The 23,227-nt window shown below is 48.9% G+C and overlaps 1 protein-coding gene across 3 annotated transcripts in view; it reads left to right on the top strand.

The window, feature by feature from the left end:
* The first annotated feature begins 20,438 nt into the window (after nt 1–20,438).
* LOC125447685 (dapper 1-like) overlaps nt 20,439–23,227 on the top strand; it is an 88,997-nt gene continuing 86,208 nt past the window's right edge. For 2 of the 3 annotated variants that reach the window (XM_059640964.1, XM_048522302.2), the window contains exon 1: nt 20,439–21,334. In XM_059640964.1, the coding sequence (XP_059496947.1) occupies nt 21,083–21,334 (252 nt within the window). In that variant the 5' untranslated portion in view covers nt 20,439–21,082. The remainder of the gene's footprint in view (nt 21,335–23,227) is intronic. The other variant, XM_059640965.1, reaches the window with a different exon arrangement.

The following is a 23,227-nucleotide window of genomic DNA, read 5'->3' as shown; positions in this document are numbered from 1 at the left end:
TGTCATACCACCAGAGGGCAGGCATGTCACAGTTATAAATAGAGATAACAGTGTTGAGCTGGATGAACACAACGGGCCAGGCAGCACCAGAGGAGCAGGAAAGCTGGCGTTTCAGGTCAGGAGCCTTCTTCAGAAATGAGGCGTGTCACAGCGTCCACTTAGATTGAACGTAGGGTGCAACTAATTTCTTCACTCATCCAGCCTGACAACAACAACTTTCATTTACATGGCGCCCCCTACTTCACTTGCAAAGCAAAAGTTGACACTGAGCCGCATTAAAGTCACAGCAGGGAAAATAGCCACAAAATGGCTCAAAGGGATAGAAGGTGGCAGATAGATTGGGGAGGTGGGGGAAGGATTTCAGAGTTTGGGATCCAGGGGAAACATGGTACCAATGTCACAGAGATAAAAATGAGGGATGTGCCAGAGGCCAGAATTCAAGGGGCGCGGAGATCTCAGATGGTTGAGGGGCTGCAGGAAGTTCTGGAGATAGGGAGGTGGAGGAGGTCACGAATGGATTTGAAAGCAAGGATGAGAATTTTTAAAAGAAAGACATCACTTGACCAAGAGTCACAGGGCAATACAGCACAGAAAAAGGCCTTTTGGTGCGACCAAACTAGACTAGCCCCACCTGCCTGCACTTAGCCCACATCCTTCCAAACCTTTCCTGTTCATGAACTTACCCAAATGTCTTTTAAACATTGTAACTGTACCACTTTGTCTGGTAGTTCATTCCACACATCAATCACTCTCTATACATTAAAAAAAGTTGCCCCTCAAGGTGTTTTAAATCTTTCCCCTCTCACCTTAGACCTATGCCCTCTAGTTTTGGATTCCCCCACCCTGGGGAAAAGACCTTGTCTATTCACCCTCTCCATGCCCCTCATGATTTTATAAACCTCTATAAGGGCACCCCTCAGTCTCTCCGTCTAGTCAAGAGGTAACAAACACTTGGAATCGGGTTTAACAGTGGATGAGCTAGGAGTTGCAAAATGGCAATTAACCCTCGGCAGCCCAAACCTTTTATTGGATGGTTGCTCCACCCAGGAGTAAAAGAGATCCTCACTGGCTGGGTGTTTGCTGTCCCTCAGGCCAACATACCAACAATAGCAAGTTGAATTTACGTAGCACCTCTTGGTCAGCTGGACCTCAGAGGGTGAGGTTTCCAAAACTGGCAAGGTCTAAACAACATAACAGGGTACAAAATGAGGCACTGTAAGATAGCAGACAAAGACAAATGCCACTCTCTAAGCTCAGTTCGAGCAGAAAGCCAGTGGCATGGTGTCACCTGCCCGGCAGCCCTGTTCCCTCCATCACTGCTGCAGACATCAGAACAGACTTCGTGGGAGTCAATGCATGGAAAATGACAGGCCTGGATGGAGTCCCTGGCTATACACCTAGATCCTGTGTGGACCAACTGGCGGAGGTCTTCACTGACATCTTCAACTCTCTCCTTCCTATAAGGCAAAGTCCCCACTTGCTTGAAGATCACAAATATCCCTCTGCCCAAGAAAGCACACGCAACATGCCTTAGCTTGACCGCCCAGTGGTTCTGGCCCCCATAATCATGAGGTGCTTCGAGAGGCTGGTCATGGCCGATATCAGCTCAAGCCTCCCAGTCTGCCTTGATCCGCTGAAATTTGCCTACCGGTGTAACAGGTCCACAGCGGATACCATTTCCCTAGCCCTGCACTCATCCCTGGAATATCTGCCTAACAAGGTCACCTATTAGTTATCGACTACAGCTCCACCTGCAACACCGTTATCTCCTCAAGACTGATCTCAAAACTCTGGGACCTTGGTCTCGGCTCCACCCTCTGCAATTGGATCCTCAGCTTTTTAACCCACGGATCATAATCAGTGAAGGTTGACAACTGCACCTCCTCCACGATAACCCTAAACACTGGAGCCCCCCAGAGATGCATTCTCAGCCGCCTAGTGTACTCCCTGTGCACCCACAACTGTGTAGCCAAATTCCAAATGAATGCCATCTACAAGTTTTCTGACACCACGATAGGACGGCTATCAGACAGCAATGAGTGAGAACGGAGTTACAGGGCTTGGTGATGTGGTGCAATGATGAAGACCTCTCTCTGGAGGAGGCACGGTTCCATCTGTATCGATGGAGCTGAGGTTGAGAGGGTGGAGAGCATCAAATTCCTCAGAGTGATGATAACTAACAACCTGTCCTGGACTTCCCATGTAGATGCGACAGTTAAGAAGACACAACAATGTCTCCTCTTCCTCAGGCAGCTCAGGAAATTTGCCATGTCCGTTAGGTCCCTCACCAACTTCCACAGATTCGCCATAGAAAGCGTGCTGTCTGGATGCATAACAGCCTGGTACGGCGACTGCGCTGCCTGGGACTGTAAGAAACTACAGAAGGTGGTGTGCCCAGCTCAGACCGTCACAGAAGCCAACCTCCCACCCAAGGACTCTATTTATGTGGCTCATTGCTGTGAAAAGGCTGCCAACATCATCAAAGACTCCTCCAGCCCCGGTAATGATCTCCAGCCACCTCTTCCATTCAGCAGAAGATATAAACCATCTGGGACACACATGCACCAACAGGATCAAGAACAGCTTCTTCCCTGCCATTATTAGACTGGTGAATGGACTCTTTGACTTTTCAATAATGTTGATCTTCTTAGTGTTGATCTTGCTGTGCCCACCTCCTGTGCAGTGTAACCCTGTTTGCCTCGCTCCGTCTAAACACCCTATGCTCTGTATGTCCTTGCTTACTACGATATACCTGTACTGCCCGCAAACAAAGCTTTTCACTGTACTTAGGTGCAGTGACTACAATAAATCAAATCAAACTGAGCGAGCTCCATCACAAACAAAAATATGTGCTACGCTACTAGTGCAATACTGAGAGAATGTTGGTCTTGCGGATCAGACACTAAACCCAGGACCTTGTAAGATGCAGTGATCCGACCACACTATCTCGAGGAAGGATATTCTCCCCAGTGTCCTAGCCAACATTAATCCCTTAACCAACAGACTGAAAAAAACGGATGATTTAATCATTATTTCATTGTGGTATGTGGGCCACGAGCAGGCAGGTGGGGCTAGTTTAGTTTGGGATTATGTTCAGCATGGACCGCTTGGGCTGAAGGGTCTGTTTCTATGCTGTATGACTCTATGTGCAACATGGCTGTACATTTCCTACATTGGATTCTAGTGCTGAACTTTTTAACTTATTTCCTTGTTTTTCTACTTCAGTGACTAAGACTTTGTACCTGGGTACTTTGTATCTAAGATGGTGCCATGTGTAGAGACATTGTACACTTTTCATTGTACTCTTACACCACGTACTTGTGTACACGTGACAATAAACCTAGATCTAAATCTACATTGCAACTGTGACAACGCTTCAAGAAAGTACTCCATAGACTATAAAACACCTGGAGTCATCCAGTGGATGTGAAAGGTGCCAAATAGATTTATTGAGTCGTAGAGATGTACAGCATAGAAACACTCCCTTCGGTCCAACTCATCCATGCCAATTAGATATCCTAAACTAATCTAGTCCCATTTCCCAGCATTTAGCCCATATCCCTCTAACCCTTCCCATTCATGTACCCATCCAGATGCCTTTTAAATGTTGTCATTGTTCCTGCCTCTACCACTTCATCTGGCAGCTCATTCCACACATGCACCACCCTCTGCGTGAAAATATTTCTCCTTAACTCTCTTTTAAAACTTTCCCCTCTCACCTTAAACCTATGCCGTCTAGTTCTGGACTTCCCTACCCTGGGAAAAAGACCTTGTTTATTCACTCTATCCATGCCCCTCATGATTTTATAAACCTCTATAAGGTCACCCCTCAGCCTCTGACCCTCCAGGGAAAATAGCCCCAGCTTGTTCAGCCTCTCCCTGTAGCTCAAACTCTCCAATACCAGCAACATCCTTGTAAATCTTTTCTGAACGCTTTCAAGTTTTGCAACATCTTTCCTACAGTGGGGAGACTAGAACCGAACACAATATTCCAAAGTGGCCTCACCAATGTCCTGTACAGCTGCATCATGACCTCCCAACTCCAATACTCAATGCACTGACTAATAAAGGCGAGCATAATGCACATCCTTCTTTCCAATGCGTTGTTCACAGGTTTCAATCTTCCCAATTGGTGGCTGACATTAATTCAGTTCTCCGCCGGATATTAGACCAGCCCCTTCTCTAAGTAACACGTCGTTTGTCAAACATGGGTCCAATCCCACTGCACATTGAGAGCTCTCTGCCTAGCTGTCTTCCACAATCCCCACTCTGTCGCATGATCCAAATTCTTACATTTTCGCTCCTCCAGAAATCAAGTGACCCACGGCTGATGCGCTGGGAGATGTGGATTCAAATCCCAGAATGGGATCTGGTGGAATTTAAATTCAAATGTTCAAATTTGGAAAGGAAAGCTAGTCTCAGCGATGGCAGTCATGTTAGCTCCCATCAACTGTTGTTTTAAAAGCCCATCTGGTTCACTAATGCCCTTTAGGGAAGTTAACTGCCATCCATACCTGGTCTGACTTACACGTGACTCGAGACCCATAGCAAATGTGGTTGACTCTGAACTGCCCTCTGAAGCTTTTATTATTCATTCACTGGGCATGAGTGCTGCTGGCTCGACCAGCACTAATTTCCCATTCCCGGTTTCTCTTGAGAAAGTCATGATGAGTTGCTTTCTTGAATCACTGCAGTCCCTGTGCTGTCGACAGGGAAAGGCTTCCAGGATTTTGGCTCAGTGTCTGAGAGGGAACAGCGATATATTTCAGAGTCAGGATGGTGAGTGGCTCGGAGGGGAACTTGCAGGGTGTGGCGTTTCCTTGTAGCGGCTGCCATTGTCCTTCTAAATGGAAGTGGCTGCAGGTTTGGAAGGTGCTGTCTGAGGATCTTCAATGAATTTCTGCAGGGCATCTTGTAGATGGTACATACTACTGCTGCTGAGCTTCGGTGGTGGAGGAGGTGGATGTTTGTGAATGTAGTGCCAATCAACTGAACTGCTTTGTCCCGAATGGTGCCAAGCTTCTTGAATGTTGTTGGAGCTGCCCCCATCCAGGCAAGTGGGGAGTATTCCATCACACTCCTGACCTGTGCCTTGTGAATGGTGGACAGGCTTTGGGGAGTCAGGAGGTGAGTTACTCACCACAGGATTCTTAGCCTCTGACCTGCTTGTAGCCACTTTATCGATGCAGCTCATTCAGATGACCAAACAAGGCACTCAGTTCAAGAATAATTACAGATGGGCAACAAATGCTGGTTTTGTTCACATCATATGAAATATTTTTTTAAGATGCAGGAGCGATCCCCTAATCTGTGGGTATTAATGTGCCCCTCGACATCTCCCACTCTGCTGCATAAGAATCGCTGTCAGTTACCTGCCTACATCGAGTGTTTGCTGTGTTTCCCTCTCACTTTCTTGCTGAAGGGCCAAGAGAATGCAATGGAGGTACAGCTATCCCAGCATTCATAGCAACCATGAAAGCTCTCTATTTGATCACCTATTTCAATAGAGAAATCTAGCCCCCTCTCCAGTAAGTGCTGACTTTCACCGGAGCAGAAGTGCTGTTGTTTTCTGGTTGGCTTGGAGCCTACACCCAGTGGTGAGCCCAGTCGGTGTCAGTTGGCTATTTGGCTACAGTAAGAGTCACAGTTAACTTTGACTGCCTCAAACGGGAGTATTTTCCTGCTGGCCTTTTGGGATTACTAGGTTGGAATCAGGAGCAGGGACTACGATCTCTGAGAGCATTTCTGCAAACCCCCTGCTCTGAGCTGTCTATCCGGCTCGACACACTTTTGAGGAAGGATGAGAGGGTCATTTTGAGGAGGACGTTTAGGAGGATAAGCCCCAGTGATGAGGGTTTGGGGGATTACAGAGTCAGGTTGGAGTAGCTGGGATCCATGTCTTTGCAGTAAAGAGATTGAGGATCAGAAATACTGGTCTCATCAGCTATTGGCTCAAGAACTAGGTGGATTGGCCGTGCTAAATTGCCCAGAGTGTTCAGGGATATGTAGATTAGGTGGATTATAGGGGAATGGGTCTGGGTGGGATTCTCTGAGGGTCGGTGTGGACTTGTTGGGCTGAAGGGCTTGTTTCCACACTGTAGGGATTCTATGGAGTATGGACTGGGGGAAATACAGATTTAACATTTTGGGGGTAAGAGATAGAGCTGTGTGTGGGGTGGGGGTGCGGTGGGAGCAATGTGAGAAATTGTGCAAGTAGTAACTGCCCACGTGAGAGGGGGTGGAGGAAAATGATAAATAATGTCAAAAGAAATTGAATGGACTTTGGAGGGAAATAAACTTGTAGGCCTAGTTAAGGGTAGAACAGGCACTGACAGCTTTACTCTGTGGAGAGATGACATGGACTTAATGGGCTGAATGGCCTGCTTCTGCACTACATAACCCTAAGAACCATTGACAGTATTTCCACTGACCAAATATAAATCACATCTCTCAGTTGGTGCTGGTATGGAGTCTGGGCGCTCTACAGTTGACAATCATTGGTGATGACCAAGGAAGAAAAATGGGCATGAAATTCAAATAGACCAACATCCCTTTCATTATAGAGCCATAAAGCACAGAACCAGGCCCTTTGGCCCAACTCATCCATGCCGACCAGGTTTCCCAAACTAAGCTAATCCAATTTTTCCGCGTTTTGGCCCATTTCCCTCCAAATATTTCCGATCCATGTACCCATCCAGATGCCTTTTAAATGTTGTAACTGTACCAGCCTCCACCACTTCCTCTGGCAGCTCGTTTCATACATGCCCCACCCTCTGTGTGAAAAAGTTACCCTTTAGGTCATTTTAAATCTTTCCCCTCTCACCTTAAACCTATGCCCCTCTATTTTTGGACTTCCCTGCCCTGGGGAAAAGACCTTGTCTATTCACCCTATCCAGGCCCCTCATGATTCTATAAACCTCTATAAGGTCACCCCTCAGCCTCCATTGCTCCAGGAAAAATAGCCCCAGCCTATTCAGCCTCTCCTTGTAGCTCAAACCCTCCAAGCCCAGCAACATCCTTGTAAATCTTTTCTCAACACTCTCCACTCTAGTAATATCCTTCCTGTCTAACAAAGTGTGGGGCTGGATGAACACAGCAGGCCAAGTCTATCTTAGGAGCACAAAAGCTGATGTTTCAGGCCTAGACCCTTCATCAGAAAATTTTCTGATGAAGGGTCTAGGCCCGAAGTGTCAGCTTTTGTGCTCCTGAGACGCTGCTTGGCCTGCTGTGTTCATCCAGCCCCACACTTTGTTATCTTGGATTCTCCAGCATCTGCAGTTCCCATTATACTCTTTCTATAGCAGGGTGACCAGAATTGTACGCAGTATTCCAAAAGTGGTCTCACCAATGTCCTGTACAGCCGCAACATGATGACCCAACTCCTACACTCAATGATATGAACAATAAAGGCAAGCATACCAAACACTTTCTTCATACCTTTCAACCAGTGATACTACATTCAAGAAACCATGCATCTGCACCCCTTGATCTCTCTATTCAACACCAGGGCCTACCTATTCGTTGGTCTTGCCCTGGTTTGTCTAAACAAAATGCAGCACCTCGCATTTATCTAAATTAAACTCCATTCACCACTCCTCAGCCCATTGGCCCAGTTGATCAAGATGTCATTGTACTCTGAGATAACTTTCTTCACTGTCCACTAAATTACAGGTTTGGAATGATCCGCAAACTTACCGATCATGCCTCCTATATTCACCTCTAAATTGTTGAAGGCCATCTGAGTAGATAGGGTGTGACAATCCAGGTGTCCCCCTGATGACCATCTCATTCTACCATACAACCTGCAAGTCTCCATCCCCTTGATCTTACTCTGTGCATCCTGTGAGGGGGCTCTAACCTGGGCCTCCTGGCTCAGTGATAGGGACACTACCAGTGGCCCACCTCCTGTTTGGAGGGAGACATTTGACTGAGTCCCCCTCTGCTCGCTCGGTAGTACTAGGGGAGGGGGCCGATGGAGAGTTTGACGTTAAAGATCCCATGCGGGTGAAGAGATGGAGCGGGGTCACGCCCCTCGATTGGCAAGCACACCCGCTAGAAAGAAAACAGGTGACCCGGTCGTGAAGCCCTCCATTGTTTGTGGGATCTTGCTGTGCACATGTCACCCTGCTGTGCTCTGACTTTGGGGGGATGGTGCAGAGCCACATTGGGAGGAGGGGTACGGAGGAGGCAGTGCCCTGAGATGGCACACACAGCGCATTGCCAACGCAACTCCTTCTTGCTTGAGTGTGCTTCTCCCTCTCTTCGCCTGACGTAGGAGCAGCGTTCTGAAAGCCTGTGTTTTCAAACAAACCCGTGGGACTGTAACCTGGCGTTGTGTGATTTCTGACCCCAGCCCAACACCCTCCACACCATTCTTTCATCCCCTAATCCCCTGCCATCCCTCGCAGCCCAAATGGCCTCAGAGTGGGGGTGGGGGAGCACTCTTGCTTCTCGGCCTCTGGCCCTGAAAGCTGTCTCCTTTCTGCTCCCCAGAGGCAGGAGGCTCACAAGATTAATCAGGGATTTGCTGCGCCTTTATAAGGTGTCTCGACACGGATTATTCTAAAGCCTTGACCCCAGCCATGGATTATCGTTTGGTCACAGAGACCCTTTTCCTCAACCGTGTTCACATTCCCCTCTTTCCCCCTCCCCTCCTGTGGAGCACAGGATTAATGAGGGAGAGGGGGATGGGTATTTCGCTGAAGGCCAGCTTTCAGATCGATCACTCCATCAGTCACGGGAGGGGATTGACCCTCTATAACCCTCCCCCTGGTTACTAGCCCCTACCCTCTGATGCTGGTGAAATGTCATTTGCAGCTGTAGCTTGTCCAACTTTAGAATTAACAGCACAGGATGAGGCCATTCAGCTGTCAGTCAACTCTGGTTCTGCCAATCAGCAAGTCCCTAATCCCCATTCTCCCATCGTAGAGTCATAGAGCTGTACAGCATGGTAACAGACCCTTCGGTCCAACTCATGCTGACCAGGTATCCTAAACAAATTTAGTCCCAGTTGGCCCATATCCCTCTAAACCCTTCCTATCCATGTACCCATCCAGATGATGTTTTAAATGTTGTCATTGTACCAGCCTCCACCACTTCCTCTGGCAGTTCATTCCATACACGCACTTTCCAATCTCTGAAGAGATTTATATCCAGGGGGCCGGAGTACTAGGATGCAGATGTTATGCTGCACTTATTTAAAACCCTGGTTAGACCCCACTGTGAGCAGACCTGGGCACTACATCTTAGGAAGGATATATTGGACTTCAGGAGTTAAATTATGAGGAGAGATTACAAAAAACAGGCCTGTTTTCTCTAGAACTTAGAAGGCTAACAGGTGATCTGATTGAAATTTTCACGATATTTACAGGAAAAGACAGTGTAGGTAGGGATAAATTATTCCCACTAAGTTGGGGCATAGAGCTAGGGGCATAGTCTGAGAGTTAGGGCCAGGCCTTTCAGGAGAGATGTTAGGGAGCAATTGTACACACAAAAGGTGGTAGAGGTTTGGAAATCTCTCCCACTAATGGCAGCGGATGCCGGATCAGTTGTTCATTTGAAATCTGAGTTAGACAAGTCTTCATTAAGCAAAGTGTTAAGGAATATGGGCTAAAGGCAGCTAAATAGAGTTATGTTGTGGAGATGTTGGTGTTGGACTGGGGTGGACAAGGTCAGGAATCGCATGACACCAGGTTATAGTCCAACAGGCTTATTTGAAAGCACAAGCTTTCAGAGCCTCACTCCTTCTTCAGGTGTTAGTGAGGGAGGTGGTATCGCATACCTGATGAGGATGTATTCAACAAACCTAAGATGCTGTTAAATCTTTAATCAGCTAGAAGGTTTTAATTGATTATAATGTGTATTTAGGGCGGCATAGTGGCTCAGTGGTTAGCACAGCAGCCTCACAGCGCCAGGGTCCCAGGTTCAATTCCAGCTTCGGGTCACTGTCTGTGTGGAGTTTGCACATTCTCCCCGTGTCTGCGTGGGTTTCCTCCGGATGCTCCGGCTTCCTCCCACAGTCCAAAGATGTGCATGCTAGGTGGATTGGCCATGCTAAATTGCCCCGTAGTGTTCAGGGGTCTGTGGGTTATAGGGGGATGGGTCTGGGTGGGATGCATCAAGGGGCGGTGTGGACTTGTTGGGCCGAAGAGCCTGTTTCAACACTGTAGGGAATCTAATCTCATCACGTATGTTTATTCTGACCTACATAGAGTTAGCCACAGACCAGCCATGATCTCATTGATTCATAGGACAGGGGCTGAATGGGATACTCCTGTTCCTGTGTTCCCTGCACACCATCTGGTTCATTAATGTCCTTCAGTGAAGGAAACTAACATCCTTACCTGATCTGGCCTACATGTGACTCCAGACCCACAGCAATGTGACTGACTCATAACTAGCCTCTAGACAGTTAGTGATGGGCAATAAATGCTGCCTGGCCAATGATGCCCACATCCTGAAAACAAATTAAAAAAACACATCCTTTTCAGATAACCATCCAATTCTCTTACAGAATAGCTGGATTGAACCCACCTCCTTGGCAGCTTATTCCAGACCCTAACCACTTGCTAATGAACTTGCCTCCTTACATCGCTTCTCTTAAATCATCTCAAATCAGTGCCTGCAAGACAAAGGAGCAGAATTAGGTTATTCAGCCCATCGCATCTACTCCACTATTCCGTCATAGCTGACATGTTTCTCACCCCCACCCTTCTGTCTTCTCCCCGTAGCCCTTGATTGCCTTACTAATCCAGAACCTAACTATCTCTGTCTCAAATGGACTCAAAGACTTGTCCTCCAATGTCTTCTGTGATGACTGAGTTCCACAGATTAACCGCTCTCTGGTTGAAGAAATTCCTCTTCATCGGATCATAGATTCCCTACAGTGTGGATGCCGACCATTTGGCCCATCAAGTCCATATGGCCCCCATCCCCCAATGAACATCCCACCCAGACCCATCCCTGTAAGCTTGTACTTCCCATGGCCAATCCACCCTAACCTGCACATCTTCGGACTGTGGGAGGAAACTGCAGCACCCGGGGAGAATGTGCAAACTCCATACAGACAGTGGCCCAAGGTTGGAATCGAACGTGGGTCCCTGATGCTGAGGCAGCAGCGCTAAGCACTGAGCCACCCTCATTTCAGTTCTAAATGTGCTCAAATGTGCCCCCATGTTCTCAATCCTTTAATTGATGAGAACAGCTTCTCCCTCTCTACTCTGCCCAGACCCTTCATGTTTTTGAGCACCTTGATCAAATCTCCTCATAGCCTTTCCTCCTCCAAGAAAAACAGTCTTAACTTTTCTAATCTGCCTGAGCTTTCTCATCCCTGGGGCCGTTCCTGTGAATTCTATCTGCGTCACCTCCAATGAATTCAGTAGGGTGCTTATAGTGAGGGTGAATCAGGGTTTAGTGCAAATATGAGTTAACTTGCTTACTCTTGTGTGAAACAAAGAGCTGCAGATGCTGGGAATCTGAACCAGTTCTGAAAAAGGGTCACTGGACACAAAACAGTCATTCTGTTCCTCTCTCTCTATGCAGAAGCTGCCAAACCTGCTGAGATTCTCCAGAAATTGCTACGTTTCTGCTGTTCTACCAGCTTTAATAGTCTGCAAGTAGGGACAGAGTGTAACATAGTGTAATTCGTAGATGATACTAAAATAGGTGGGAAAGCAGGCTGTGATGAGGAGGTAAAGAGTGTACACACGGATATTGATGGGTGCGGAAGAATGGTCCAGAATCTGGCAGATGGAGTTTAATGTGGATAACTGTGAGGTTTTCCATTTTGGCCAGAAAAATAAAACGGCAAACTATTATTTAAATGGAAAGCAGATTCAAAGTGCATTAGTGCAGAGAGACCTGGGTGTCCTTGTGCATGCATCACAAAAAGTGGATCTGTAGGTGCACAATATAATAAGAAAAGCAAATAGAATCTTGGCATTTATGGCAAAAGGACTGGATTCTAAAAGTAAATATGTGTTGTTACAATTATATAAGACGACCTGAGGAGTACTGTGTCCAGCTTTGGTCTCATTACTTGAGGAAGGATGTGGCGGCACCAAAGGCAGTTCAGAGGAGGTTCACCAGGTATGAAAGGGCTGTTGTACAAGGAGCGGTTGAATAGCTTGGACTTATACTCGCTGGAGTTCAGGAGAATGAGGGGAGGATCTGATTGAGGTATATAAAATGCTAAAGGGGATTGATAAGGTGGAGGTTGATCAGATGTTCCATTTTGTGGGACAGTCCAGAACAAGAGGTTATAGATGTAGCACGAGTGGAGGTAGGTTCAAAACTGAGATGAGGAGAAACTACTTCTCTCAGAGGGTTGTGGATCTGTGGAACTCACTGCCCCAGAGTGCAGCAGAGGCAGAATCAATCAACAAATTCAAGAAAGAAAATATATGTTTCTGATGAAAATTGGGATAAAGGGCTATGGGGAGCAGGCAGGAGAGTGGAGTTGAGACCAAGATAAGATCAGTCATGATCATGTTAAATTGCTGAGCATGCTCGAAGGGCTGAATGGCCTACTCCTGCTCCTAATTCCTTTGTGAGTGACTTCTCCAAAAATGCACCATTCCTGCACCCATTAGAAGCAGTTCGGAGAAAGTTCTCATTCCTGGGATGAACATTAGGAGTTGGGCGGAGATGGGATCTGACAAAGACAGGTCACACAGACTGGGCCTGTAAGCATTCAGAGAGTGAGAGGTGCTTCTGCGAAACGTACAAGATCCAGCAGGGACTGGAAAGGATGAATTCTGGCAAAAAGCCTCCTCTCTCAGGAGTCTAAAACTAGGGAGCATGGTTTAAGAATAAAACGGTGACAGGGGAAAGATTTAAAACGGACCTGAGGGGGTAACCTTTTCATACAGGGGGCGGTTAGTGTGAGGAATGAGCTGCCAGAGGAAGTGGCAGATGCAGGTACAGTTACAACATTTAATTGATGTTTGGACAGGTGCAAGAAAGGAAAGGTTTAGCGAGATTAAAAATCTAATGATTACCATGAGTTGATTGTTGTTTAAAAACCCATCTGGTTCTCTTCTGTCCTTCAGGGAGGGAAACTGCCATCCTTGTAGTTGGTTGGCTCGCTGAACTGGTTCGTTCTTGTTTCATTCCCCTGCCGGGTAACATCCTCAGTGCAGCGTCTGATGGAACGCTGTTGTGTTTCCCCGCCTGGCGTTTGAACTCTGGAGCCCATTGAGCTGGATTACCTCACTTACGGTCTTCCTTGTGGCTTGGAAGTGTTCGTGCATTGAGTGAGGTTCCCTACGCCCTCCCATGCACTTCAATACCTGAGCAGTAGAGATCGCGGGTTTGAGGGGGTAGTTGGGTTGCAGCCAAAGGCCAATTTGTGGCATTGCTGTCCATGGGAGCTTGCTGTGCGCCAATGGGCTGTGCCATTTTCTACATTCTGCTTAAGGCTGGACGTCAAAAGGGGCTGCAAATGGATCTGCTGAGTTTATGAAATAAATATTAGCCTTTCTTTCATCGGGGTAACGGACATGAACTTGAGTGGGAAAGATCAAGGATGAGGAGATAGCAGCTGGTGTTCCACTGTGATCCCATTTCACGCGGCCTGCATAGATCAGTTTCACACTCAATCCTATCCAACCACACGCTCACTCACCTAAGAACATGGACAATATCTTGCACAATGATAGACTCGCAGATGCTCATGGCATTCTGAGCTGCCATGTGTAAAATAACATCATTAGCTCTCATGTCAGCTCTGGTGCGCAATTAATTTAGTTTCAAGTCGTACATCAGGGCTGACATGAATTCATTAATCTGAATTATTTCCCTATCAAAGTACAAATTGTTTAGATAAGCCGAACACCAGATCACATGTTTGGGCACAGGCAAATCCCAGCTCCTTGTGGGGAAACTAATAAAGTGTCACATCCAAATTGGGAAAGAGGTCACCAGTATTCAAGTCACACTGTTCCACAAGCCGAGCTACAGTATATAAATACCTAATTCAATCAAACCCTAAGCCTATCAAAATAAACACCAAAAGATCTGCGGATGGTGGAAATCAGAAACAGAAATCACTGGAAAACCTCAGCAGGCCTGGAAGCATCTGAGGAGAGAAATCAGAATTAATGTCTCGAGTCCAAGAGAGGTTCTGAGGAAATGAGATGATCAATTTGCCCTGATACTCAGGGCAAAAGCAATTCATGCCATGTTTCATTACTTAGGAGCTGGGGTAGGCCATTCGGCCCTTCGAGCCTGCTGTGCCATTCAATATGATTATCCAATGCAGTCTCTTGTTCCCACTTGCTCCCCAGACCCTTTGATACTTTTAGCCCTAAGAACTATACCTAACTCCTTCTAGAAATCATTCAAAGTTTTGGCTTTATCCACTCTCTGTGGCAGTGAATTCCGCAGGCTTACCACTGTCTGGGTGTTAAGGCATTTCTCCTCAGCTCAGCCCTAAATTGTTTACCCCTGTATCCGTAGACTTTAGTTTTACAGGGCCACGTTACATTTCGAAACAGTGAGATGTGTGCATTCTGATACTCTGTGGCACCAGGAGTCTTTCAGTTTTTTTTAAATTCGTTAACAGTATGTGGGCTTCTCTGGCTAGGCCCAGCCTTTATTGCCCCATCCCTAATTGCCCAGAGGGCAGTTCTGAGTCAACCACATGCAGTCACATGTAGGCCTAGGTAAGGACGATAGTTTCTTTCCCTAAAGGGCAATGGCAAGCCAGATGGGTTTTTCTTGACAATTGACAATGGATTCATGGTCATCATTAGACTCTTAATTCCAGATATTTTTATTGAATTCAAATTCCACCATCTGCTGTGGCAGGATTCGAACCTGGGTCCCCTGAACATTATCCAGGTCTGCTGGATTAACAGCCCAGCAATAATACCACGAGGCCATCACCTCCCCTGAGTTAAGGAGACTACCTAGTGACAGCCTTCAGATCGGTCCAGCTCCCCTGGTTCTGGACTTCCCAGCCATCAAGAACACCCTGTCTTATCTTAGTTGAATTTTATAGGATTCTATGAATCCCTCTCTCATTCTTCTAAATTCCAGTGAATACAGTGCGGCCAATCCAGCCTCTCTTCACATGTTCATCCTGCCATCTTAAGAATCAATCTGGTAAACTGAACATTCACGGAAAATACCTTACTGGGGCGGCACAGTGGCTCAATGGTTAGCACCCTCGGGCAACTGTCTGTGTGAGTTTGCACATTCTCCCTGTGTCTGCGTGGGTTTCCTCCGGGTGCTCCGGTTTCCTCCCACAGTCCGAAGATGTGCAGGCTATGTGCACCGGCCATGGTAAATTGCCCACAGTGTCCAGGGGTGTGTAGGTTAGGGTGGATTAGCCGTGGGAAGTGAAGGGTTACAGGGATAGAGTAGAGGGGTGGGTCTGGGTGGGATGCTCTTTGGAGGGTCGGTGCGGATGCGATGGGCCAAATGTCCTGCTTCCACACTTCTGGAGTTCTATGATAATATTATTCTTTAACAAATGAACTATGCAAATTGAACTATGCCCCTTAAAGCCACATCACCCAACCCCGCATAAAAGTGTATCTTTTCATTCTAAAATCAGACAAAACAGACACTTTAACACAAATGTTCTGAGTGGAAATGCATAGACAGAAAATAATTTCTGCTGATCAAAAATTCAGATACAAATTCAGATTTACTTTTCTCAGTTCTTTTGATTTTAGCAATGATAGCACAATATTGCCTGCTTAATGATGATCAATCTTTGAATCAGCAGCTGAACAGCTGGACCTAGGTCTCTTCTTGTATTAGAGTTCTTCCTTTTGAATGTCGATGGGGTTTTTTGTTTGTCTTTTCACTTGCACAGAGAGGGAGAGGAGAGAGAGAGAGAGAGAGAGATGTCCACCTCACTGCTCCAGAGAGTGATGTCACCTTGTTTCGCTAAAATGTACACAAGCCCACTTCATCTTCAAATTGCAGCAATAAAACATTCTACTGCTAATTTTCAGCTACATTACAATGTACATTTTCCAGTTAATAGTCCAAAAGCATGAGTAGGTGGTCCTTTTCAAAGGGGCAACGATTTTGCCAGGGTTTTCCATCACACCAAAGCCAACTTACATTTACGTAGCTCTGTTTGCACAGTGAAACATCCTCAGGCACTTGGGATAAAGTGAACACCAAGCCAAAGAGAGAGACACCTTGGCAGGGGAAGGGGATAGCATTAGCCATTGGTATTTTTAATCAACTTGTTAGACATAGTATGACACATCACTGGGGCACTTAGTGGAGCTCCTGTCCCACAGTTTTGGATTCTCCCGAATGAGAATAGAGAGCGCAATGGCCAAAGTGGTGGTAGGATTAAAAAAAGGGGGGAGAGCTTTAGGGGGCAAATTCCAGGGTGAAGCTCCCCAGCCCCAGGCAGCTGAAGGCATAATTGTCGAAGGTGGGGCACAGCATCTGAGAGAGACTGAAAAAGCTGAATGAGGTTCCACAGACTGGGGAGAGCTTTCGCCATCCAGGATTCAAACACAAGAATTGTAAAAATCCAGCCCTCTGACTGTACTCCTGTAACATCGGGACAGTGTGGGTTCACAAGCGCCAACACCTCCCACAGCCAAATTGGGTGTCGATATTTAATCCATATTTCCTCATACTTGGGAGAAGAGTCACTTGGATGAGGACCCCAGGAGGGCTATTCCCCTACAAGAGGCAGCACCTTCAAGAGAGTTGTGTCTGCATTTCCTTCTCCCACATTAAATGCAGTACTGGATTTCTTTTGAATTAAAGATTTCACTGGAACCTCGGTGCATTTTTAACCAACACAGAGGAGAAACGTAATTAATTTTTACTGAGTTAATTTCGAGCTAATTCCTTCGCATCCTATTTTTAGCTCAGTGCTGGTTTCAGGATTTGATTGCCCTGGAAACAATTCCCACCTTCCTGAAAACAGGAGGGAGGCTTACTCTTCCTCCAACACACTCTCTCCTTCCCTCTGGCCACGCATCCTTGCTCCCTCTCCTTTCTCCACCCCATCTTCTATCATTCCTTCGCAATATTCCCCCTCTACCTCTCCCTCAACAGTCTCCTGTTCTCTCTACCCTCTCCCATCCCTACCCTGCCTCTCTGCTTCTCAAACCTTCTCCTTCCCCACCCTCCGCCTCCCTTCCTTCCTCCCTCCCTCCACTCACAACTGCCTCCCTCTTCCCCCACACCGCTCTTTTCCCTAATCCATCCTCTCCCATCCTTTCCCTCTCCCCCTCACTCCCTAACCCTTGCCTCTCCCCCCCGCTTTGTCTTTCCCCTCCGCCTCTTCCTCCACTCTCCCCCCTCGCCATCCACTTCAGCCCTACCTCCTTCAACATCCCTCCCCTCCTCCTCCCTCCTTCCCCTTCAACCTCCTCAAACTTCCCTTCCCACTCCCTCCTCCTTCTCCCCACCTCCAACTCCCTACCTCCCTCTCCTCCCCTTGCCCACCATCCTCCCCTCTATCACATCTCTCTCCCTTCACCCTCCCCCATACCACACCCCCACCCTTCCATAACACCTGCTCCTCCCCCAATCCCACCTCACTACCCTGTCCCCCATATCCCACCTCGTGTCCCCACATCCCTATTCTCCTCACCTCCCACCCTTCCATTCCCCATTCCCCTCCTTCACACACTCCATTCCCATCCCTCCTCCTTCCCCCTTCCCCATCTGTGCTCCCCCAGCCCCAACCCCATTTCTGTCCTCCTTCCACCCTCCATCATCCAACCTCACCCCATCCATTGCCTCTCCCTATCCACCTATCCTTCCTCTCCCCATTCCCCTCCATCTCGATTCCCCCTCCCGCATTCCACCATTTCCCCTTCCCATTCCCCAATGCCCCATCCCTCATATCCCTAACCAAAACCCTCCTTCCATTCTACCTCTCCCCATCCCTCCTCCCCTCTCACCACCCCATCCCCCCATCCCATTCTCCTCCCTATCCCCATCTCCATCCCCCACGTAGTCCCCATTTGCCCTCCCCATCACTGCATCACCTTTCCTCTCTCCTCTCCCCATTCATGCACTCCTCATCACACTCCCACTCCACCCTTCCATAATCCCGTGCCTCTCACCATCACCCCACTCCACACCTTGCCCCATCCGTCCTCAACCCACCCCCCCACTCCTCACCCATTCCCCATTGCCCCATCCTCCCTCAACCCAACCCCCCACTCCCCACCATTTCCCCATTACCCCATCCTACCTCACCCCACCCTTTCCCCATTACCCCACCCTCCCTCACACCTCCCACTCCCCCCACTCCCCTCCCTTTCCCCAATGCCCCATCCTCCCTCACCCACCACCCCACTCCCCACCCTTTCCCCATTAGCATATCCTCCCTCCTCCATGCCACCCCATTCCCCACCCTCTCTCCATTCCCCCTTCTCATCCCCCACCGATCACCCTTTGCCCATTCTCGTTCCCCCAGCCTTCTCCCCACTTCCTCCCTCACCCAGCCGCTCCCCACCAACATCCACCTCCCGCTCTCCATCCCCATTCCCTTGTCATTCACCTTATTGCCCGTCACCATGCCCCCAAACCTGCACACAACCCCCATTCCTCCATCCCTCCATCCTCCCTCCCCGGTCCTACTCCCCATCCCACACCACCCACCTTTTCGCATTCCCCCACTCCCCTCCCCCTCCTCATCACCTTCCCCATCCCCGATCCCCCTCCCCGTCACCATCCATCTCCCCATCCCCCATCCCCAATCCCCCTCCATATCCCCAGAGCCTTCTCTCTCCCCTTCCCCGTTCCCCATCCCACTCCATATCCCCAGTGCCTTCTCTCTCCCCTTCGTGTCCCTCATCCCCAATCCCCCTCCATATCCCCAGTGTCTTCTCTCTCCCTTTCCCCGTCCCCCATCCCCAAACCCCCTCCATATCCCCAGGGCCTTCTCTCTCCCCTTCCTCGTCCCCCATCCCCAATCCCCCTCCATATCCCCAGCGCCTTCTCCACCCCTTCCTCGTCCCCCATCCCCAATCCCCCTCCATATCCCCAGCGCCTTCTCCACCCCTTCCCCTTCCCCATCCCCAATCCCCCTCCATATCCCCAGTGCCTTCTCTCTCCCCTTCCCCGTCCTCCATCCCCAATCCCCCTCCATATCCCCAGCGCCTTCTCCACCCCTTCCCCTTCCCCTGTCTCCAATCCCCCTCCATATCCCCAGTGCCTTCTCTCTCCCCTTCCTCGTCCTCCATCCCCAATCCCCCTCCATATCCCCAGCGCCTTCTCCACCCCTTCCCCTTCCCCTGTCTCCAATCCCCCTCCATATCCCCAGCGCCTTCTCTCTCCCCTTCCTCGTCCTCCATCCCCAATCCCCCTCCATATCCCCAGCGCCTTCTCCACCCCTTCCCCTTCCCCTGTCTCCAATCCCCCTCCATATCCCCAGCGCCTTCTCTCTCCCCTTCCTCGTCCTCCATCCCCAATCCCCCTCCATATCCCCAGCGCCTTCTCCACCCCTTCCCCTTCCCCTGTCTCCAATCCCCCTCCATATCCCCAGCGCCTTCTCTCTCCCCTTCCCCGTCCTCCATCCCCAATCCCCCCCTCCATATCCCCAGCGCGTTCTCTCTCCCCATCCCTGTCCCCAATCCCCCTGCATATCCCCAGAGCCTTCGCTCTCTCCCCTTCCCGTCCCCCATCCCCAATCCCCCTCCATATCCCCAGCGCCTTCTCCACCCCTTCCCGCATCCCCAATCCCCCTCCATATCCCCAGTGCCTTCTCTCTCCCCTTCCCGTCCCCCAACCCCAATCCCCCTCCATATCCCCAGCGCCTTCTCCACCCCTTCCCCTATCCCCAATCCCCCTCCATATCCCCAGACCCTTCTCTCTCCCCTTCCCCGTCCCGAATCCCCCTCCATATCCCCAGCACCTTCTCTCTCCCTGTCCCCGTCCCCCATCCCCAATCCCCCTCCACATCCCCAGAGCCTTCTCTCTCCCCTTCCCCGTCCCCCATCCCCAATCCCCCTCCACATCTCCAGCGCCTTCTCTCTTCCCTTCCCCTTCCCCAAACCCCCTTCACATCCCCAGTGCCTTCTCTCTCCCCTTCCCCATTCCCCCATCCCCAATCCCCCTTCATATCTCCAGCGCCTTCTCTCTCCCCTTCCCCGTCCCCATCCCCAATCCCCCTTCACATCTCCAGCACCTTCTCTCTCCCCTTTCCCGTCCGCGTCCCCAATCCCCCTCCATACCCCCAGCGCCTTCTCTCTCCCCTTCCCCATCCCCCATCCCCTACCCATTCCCCATCCCCCTCCCTCTCCCAACCTCCTTATCTCGCTTCTCCTCCCCCCATCTCCCGTCCTCCCCATGCCCCTCTTCCCCACCCCCACCCCTATCTCCATCCCCTTCCCTCCCCTTAGTCCCGACCAGACCCTGTACCTGGAGCCCCCAGCCCCAGACAGAACGGCCTTACCGTGAATCACCGCGTGCTGCTCGAATCCGGCTTCGCAGCGTGACTGCTCTCTCTCTCTCTCTCTCCTTCCCTCCCTCTCTCCCTCCCTCAAGACCCAACCTTCACCACCAACCCCTGCAACTCCTACACCCCCCACCCACAAACCTCCCTCTGCCCACCCGATTTAGCAGATGGAGAGAGAGAGAGAGAGAGAGAGCTGGGGAGAGATTAAAGCAAGTTGCTGCCTAGAAAGAAGACAGAGAGAGAGAGAGAGGAAGTAATAATCAGAGACAGACATGTCACAGTGTCTGTGTAACACACACAGACATTCCAATGGTTTGCTATAAAGGGACCTGGTTTAAGGCATTTGTGGAGTGATGTAATCAGGGAACCAAACCAGCGAATCAGAAGGAATGGGGGGACGGGACTTGTATGTTAATAATCGATTGACTGACACAGCCCCTCGACATGTCAGTTTCCCCCGAATGATATTGACTAAAAGTCACACACACGCACACACATTATCAATTGCCCAGAGATACAGTATCCAAACGCTACACATGGGAACTCAGCGTAGCTGAGAAACAGTGCTGACCACACACACACACACACACGTATACTGGAGAAAAAGGCTTTATACTTTTATCTGCCTTTTTATTTTCAAAAAAAAACTGTTTTGCCAACCTCCTCTCTCCTTGGAATATCGAGATGCTCCCGGCTTTCTCTTTCCCTGTGAACCTGGACCGGAGCAGGAACAAAGAGCAGCTGGAAGCCAGCTTGGCCGGTCTGAGGGAGCTCCAAATCTTAAGGCAGAGGCAGGAGTACATAGTACAAGAGGCTCTCCACATCGCCGGTAGCGGCAGACCGGAGCCGGGGCAGCTCAACTGGGATTTAAACGGCGAGGAGAGCTTGTATCCCAGCTTTAGAGAAACAGGAGCTAACAGCCTCAGGAGGTATCTGGTAAGTGCATATTTCTCCATCCCCCTCCCCTTGTAATCACGGACTTTAACATCAAGCATTGAGGGCACACACACACACACACACACAGACACACACACACAGACACACACAGACACTCACACACACACAGACACACACACACACACAGACACACACACACAGACACTCACACACACACAGACACACACACACAGACACACAGACACACACACACACACACACACAGACACAGACACACACACACAGACACACACAGACACAGACACACACACAAACACACACACACACACACACAGACACACACACAGACACACACACAGACACACACACACACACAGACACACACACACAGACACACACTCACACTCACAGACACACACACACACAGACACACACACACACACACACAGACACACTCACTCACACACACACTCACACACACACAGACACACACACACAGACACACACACAGACACACACATACACACACTCACTCACACACACACAGACACACACTCACTCACACACACGCACACACACACACACACACTCTCACACACAGACACACACACACACAGACACACACACACACACACACACTCACACCATCTACTAAGCACCATTGCAAACGATAACCAACCCTCCAAATTGCTGTAGGAAAACAAAACAAAAACAGGAATTCTAAGGAATGCCGAGTTCGGACCCGAAGCGTTCACTCTGATTTCTCTCCACAGATGCGGCCAAACCTGCTGAGCTTTCTCAGTAATTTCTGTTTTTGTTTCTGATTTACAGCATCCGCTGTTCTTTCGATTTTAAACAAAACAGAAATTGCCGGAAAACGCAGCAGGTCCGGCAGCATCTGTGCAGAGAAATCAGAGTGAACGCTTCGGGTCCAGTGACCCTTGCAAATTGTTTTCTTTAAATTCATTTAAACATCTGGTCTTGTAACAAATCGATTTTGTTTGTATAACATTGTAAACAGACATAAACATTTTTCAACATTGAACGAGCTGCCCCCACTTTTGGACAGACTTCCCTTGACCACAATTCAGGGGATTTTTTTGACGGGATGTTTTCTGTTATCTGCAAAACGTTGGAGAGAAAGTACAGGCAGTAGAGACTTCAGTTCGTGTTTGAACATTCTGCCTTTTAAAATATATACGAACTGCGCCAACATTTTAAAACAGCCCTCTGAATGTTTTCAATGTTATATGAATCATCCAATCTTCATCTTAAAACCACAATCTGCTTCCCTCCTTCCCCTCCTCCCTTCTCAAAATAAAATTAGAACAACTCTTTTTGCAATAGACATCCGCCGACACGATGGGCCGAATGGCCTGTGGCAGTCAAGCTATATTTGGCGTCCCCCCTACACTTCTGACACCACTTCATTCAATCAAGTGTTTTGTTTTAAAATGGGTCCCAAATTCTGCACTAAATCTGCCTTTGAAGTGGGAAGTTACATAAGGAGTGCTGCCCAACAGTTTTCACAGCGATTTTAAAATTGTTAGATCTCAACATCAGGTTGTGGAAAAGAAGCTGCTTCCTAGTTTCTGAAAGAAATGTATAATTTAACATGCCCGGGGAATACAGTATGTTGTAAAATGATGTCTGTGCCTCGTGTCTAACAGGGACTAACGCAGTTTCAACAATCAAGAATGATTTCAAAGGCAGACAACTTCCCTTTAAGAATGAAATAATTAAGCCAGAAGGATAATGATTTAAAGGGGCGGTGCAAAAACGGACCCAGTTTTGGTGGGCCTCCAGTGCGATTGCCTCAGAGCTGGGAGGTCTATCAGTGGATGTGGTCGCCTCAGTCATGAGTCAATATAGAGCCAGAGATTTATTTTGACAAAGCACACAGTTTGTCAATGGTAGAAAAGAGCCTGACTG

Source organism: Stegostoma tigrinum, chromosome 39, assembly GCF_030684315.1.
Source record: "Stegostoma tigrinum isolate sSteTig4 chromosome 39, sSteTig4.hap1, whole genome shotgun sequence".
Classification (NCBI taxonomy): domain Eukaryota; kingdom Metazoa; phylum Chordata; class Chondrichthyes; order Orectolobiformes; family Stegostomatidae; genus Stegostoma; species Stegostoma tigrinum.
This window is presented reverse-complemented; position numbering and strand designations above follow the sequence as displayed.